This window comes from Akebia trifoliata, chromosome 13 (genome assembly GCF_017979445.1).
Source record: "Akebia trifoliata isolate Shusen 1 chromosome 13, ASM1797944v1, whole genome shotgun sequence".
Lineage (NCBI taxonomy): Eukaryota > Viridiplantae > Streptophyta > Magnoliopsida > Ranunculales > Lardizabalaceae > Akebia > Akebia trifoliata.
Genome location: NC_141387.1, coordinates 4,813,419 through 4,817,908, shown reverse-complemented (window position 1 = coordinate 4,817,908; position 4,490 = coordinate 4,813,419). Strand labels below are relative to the sequence as shown.

Genomic DNA, 4,490 nt, shown 5'->3' with positions numbered 1-4,490 from the left:
AATAAACAAAACTCATTTCTCTCAATATTCTTCCTTATCTTTTTTCAATTCTTTTGATCTTTTAAATTAGAGATAAGCCCTTTTGATAAATTCATGTTTGTACATGCCACCTTCTGGTTTTTATATAGAAAAATACGATATATTCGAAACTATTAAAATTTGATTATTAAGTCCATTTCTTTGATAAGAATTAAAATCTCTCTTTAAATTCAATTCCTGTCTTGATCAAAGAGCAACAATTTTAAAATGGTTCATAAAATCCAATATTTTTAATTAAAGGTTCAAGTAGCTAATGCTTGACATGAAGAAAAGAATGGTCACAAAGATGTACATTGTAACGTTTATCTCACCTCAAAACCTCATTAAGAAAGAGATCTCCTATTGCCATATATACCAATTCTTATGTTAATCACCAAAGAGTTGCACATTTGCACACAGTTGCAGTGGCGTTAGTAAAAGTTGGTGTGGCAATAGTAACTCTCTTAATAAAGGATGAATGCAAAGGTTGTCTTCGATTGTGACCGTTGCTGCTGCTGCAGCTAAAACGACACTTTGATTATAACTCCCCTTTCCCCATCAAAGAGATGAAACACAAATAATTGTTGAAGATTTAGCTTTGGAGTTTAGACCATACATTTGCCCACCAAATAATTGGAACAATTTTTTATAGAATTATTGGAGCTATTTTTCAACCATTTAAATTAAATAGACTTAGTAAAGTCTTTGAGTTACTGAATTCATTAAAATAGACTTACCAACCAAAAAATAAAATAAAATGTCGAGGTCAATTATTCATGATCTATTAATTTTTTATGATCAAAATTTGTAATTTTTGTGCTACAATTTTCTCGAGAGGTGGCCTACCAAGTCACTAGTCCACATCAATGAACTTTGATGCTGCAAAGAATTATTATCTGTTATTTACCTACATATATTAGATGTAGAGGTCGACATGACAACGAAGGATTAGATCTCAACTGTTTTGTGGCATCTATGTAACTATGAAAAAAAAAAAAGGGTCAATAATATAGTTATTTTCTCAAATATTGGGAATGGTTGATTTAGGGCCTTTCTTATTTGTTGGTAGGGCTGTCAATGGATTGGATCAAATCCAAAATCCGATCTGATAACTTTGCGCCTAGATTGATTTTTGAATTCCGATAAGCAATCTTATAAGAATTTGATCCGATAATATGCTAGAAAGTATATAAATTATTTATGTATATTATATTTGTTAAGATATATAAAGTTTATTTAAATTTTATATATTAAATCATGTTCAGATTGGATTTCGGATCTGATGCTATTTGACATCTACTCTGACGCCATTGGAGGGATGATTATGCAAGAATAGCAACTCATCAACTAAGAAATCCAAAGCCCAATAAGAAAATGTAATACACATTGAGAAGGAAATTAATGACAGTTGTAATGCATTGTTGCATGGAAGCACTACTACCCATTGGGGTCAAAGTTTGTGATTGATTGATGAAGTAGCCACTAGTTCCTTGGATGTATTTGTGTTAAAATTTTATTTATTACAACAAAGTCTTACAGCCTTTTTTGACATTTAATCTAAGGTTTAGACAAAAAATACAAATTTCATTAAAAATTTACAAGGGCAATAACAATCACATTTCAGACTTTACCTTATGGTACATTTCATGAACCAGCAATGTTAAAGGTAGAACAATATTTGACAAAATCCCTAAAACTTAATTAATTAATGCAAAACTCCCTTTTCGTTCCCTCATTAAATATTATAATATTTCAATCATGATCGTGCTGAGGTGACACAAACGAAGACACAAAGGTGATAAAATTATGTGATATCACGCACATTATCGTAGATACTTTTCTACGAGATATGAGTAAAAAGCATTTATGATTACATGCCTGTCACCACATCATTTTTGCCACATTTGTGTTTTTATTTATGTCATTCCAATATTTTCCATCATAATATCATGAACTATAAAACCTCGCCCTCATTTATTATTATGAAAATTATATACTTTCATTTTTAATCTTTGATTGTTTTTTTATCTTTAAAATTAATCATCATCAATTTTAAGGTGTTAGCCTTGTTAACCAACAAAACTCGTCTCGAGTCGAGTTGAAATGACATCAAGATTATACCTCATATCTCAAGACCAAACCATTAATCTAGGATGAGACAATTTTGCCTTTTTGTAAGACACGTGGCTGTTTGTTGTCGATTTTATAGCATTTAAGCCTTAAAATCATCCGTACTTCTCCTTCATGTTATGAGTTTGACTTTTTTCAAATATCAGAGACACGTAAGGTTTTTGACTTTTTTAAATATAAGAGACACGTAGGCTTTTCTTATAGAAAGGGCGGCAACAAACCCTTTTGACTTCCCTCTCTTACCTATTTAAATACGATATTCTTCGGTTCTTCCTTTGCGGCCCCCCTCTCTCTCTCTCTCTCTCTCTCTCTCTCTCTCTTTCTCTCTAACAATTAGCAAGTTTGAGACACCATGGGAAGGGCACCTTACAGTGATAAAAATGGACTGAAGAAGGGACCATGGGCCACGGAAGAGGATCAGAAATTAATTAATTTTATCCAAAAATATGGGCACGGTAGCTGGCGTACACTTCCAATGAAGGCTGGTAGGATTTGTTAATTTTTTATTATTTTAAATTATTAAATGGGTAATATATATTAGTTTCTAAATTCTCTATGTTTCATGGTTTGCATGGTTGAATTATTTATCTATATATGTTTTTTTTTATTTCAATTATTAATTTTCTTTTATGTTGAATAATTGTATATAGGCCTTCAAAGGTGTGGAAAGAGTTGTCGCCTTCGTTGGACGAACTATCTGAGACCCGATATCAAGAGAGGGAGATTCTCATTTGAAGAGGAAGATACTATAATCCAATTACATAGTATTTTAGGGAACAAGTATGACTATTTTTATTTTCTTTGGAGTTTTGTTTATTTATTTATTTATTCAATTATATATTGAAATTATAATTAATTACATTACCTACTTCATGGACTCTATTTTCTCTATAGCATCATTTTACAAAATTTTAGGTATAATCAGCTCAATTAATGGCATATTTCCTAGTTATTTTCATAAATTGATTTTTTATTTTAATTATTTTATCTTATTTTTGGCTTAGGTGGTCTGCCATTGCTGCTCGATTGCCAGGAAGAACCGATAACGAGATCAAGAACTACTGGAACACTCACATTAGAAAAAGGCTTCTTCGAATGGGAATCGATCCTATAACTCATAGTCCTTGTCTCGATCTTCTAGATCTCTCTTCGCTTCTCAACTCATCTCTCTACAATTCATCTCAATTGAATGTTTTACGATTTCTCCAAATTCAACCTCTAGTAAATCCAGAACAACTAAGTCTAGCAACCACTTTCCTATCATCCCAAGGTGAGAACTCGGAGTTTCTTCCACAAAATCTTCAAGAAAACCAATTTTATGATTCCCCAACAAAAAATCAATTTCTCTCTTACCAACCCAACCAACTACAAACCCCAAGTCAAGAAATTCAAGGTTGCACCACATCAAGTGAACCATTTCTACATGAAATCCAACTCATGCAAGCCAATGCGGAGCAATTCCAATCAAATCCTACCAATTTTAGCTGCCAAAATTCTCAACCAAATATGTGGCAAGACAACACAGTGCTTTCAAATTTAACAGAAAATTCAATCCATCTTCCAAATTACAGTTATTACGACTCGGATCAATTCCTCATCAACCCTCTATCCGAAAATTCAAATTTGGAAACCAACAACAGCAACCGGAATTTTAGTTTTGCTTCGGTTGTGTCAACACCTTCATCTAGCCCAACTACCCTGAATTCGTCGTCAATGCACATCGGTAGCAGCACTGAATCACATGAGAGGGATAGCAACTGCAGCAACATGTTGAAGTTCGAAACTCCTGATATCTTCAATGTCAATGAATTCATGTTCTAAATATTTTTACGAGTGTTTGTCTTTGTTGGTGATAATATTTCGATTTTATGAAAAGTGATATTTGCATTAGTTGTTTATCTATCCTAATATACTAATAGGAGCAATACTTGAAATAGTAATTCATAAAAAATAAAAATATCTGTACTAAGTTCCCGTAAAACTACGCAATAGTCGAAAGGAATTATGGGATAATTTACCGTTAGTATATGATTGCAGGTTGAAAATGGGTGGTAAAACGATTTTCCTTGGAAAATGTGATTTTCATATTCTAGGTGAAAAAATAATTTGTGCACCTCCTAATGTTACACTATCGTGATTACCCGCACCCCCAAACTAAAAATCAAGTCTCTTCTTGACATTTTCCTAGGTGCAATCAAACAACGAAATCATTTTTCCCGTGAACTTTAATATTTTTCATGACCATTTTTTCTAAGAAAAAAAGTTGAATACAAATTCCTTGCAATTGTATGCACCATAATTAGTATTAATTATCACATTGATTATCATATTGACAATCCAAT

At 32.2% G+C, this 4,490-nt stretch overlaps 1 protein-coding gene across 1 annotated transcript; it reads left to right on the top strand.

Annotated features, from left to right (window-relative positions):
* The first annotated feature begins 2,470 nt into the window (after positions 1-2,470).
* On the top strand, positions 2,471-3,999 carry LOC147387459 (transcription factor MYB102-like). The gene is made up of 3 exons (XM_086420855.1): positions 2,471-2,633; positions 2,799-2,928; positions 3,153-3,999. Exons 1-3 carry the CDS (start codon positions 2,501-2,503, stop codon positions 3,967-3,969), a joined length of 1,080 nt encoding a protein of 359 aa, XP_086276981.1. The 5' UTR covers positions 2,471-2,500; the 3' UTR covers positions 3,970-3,999.
* The last annotated feature ends 491 nt before the right edge of the window (positions 4,000-4,490 follow it).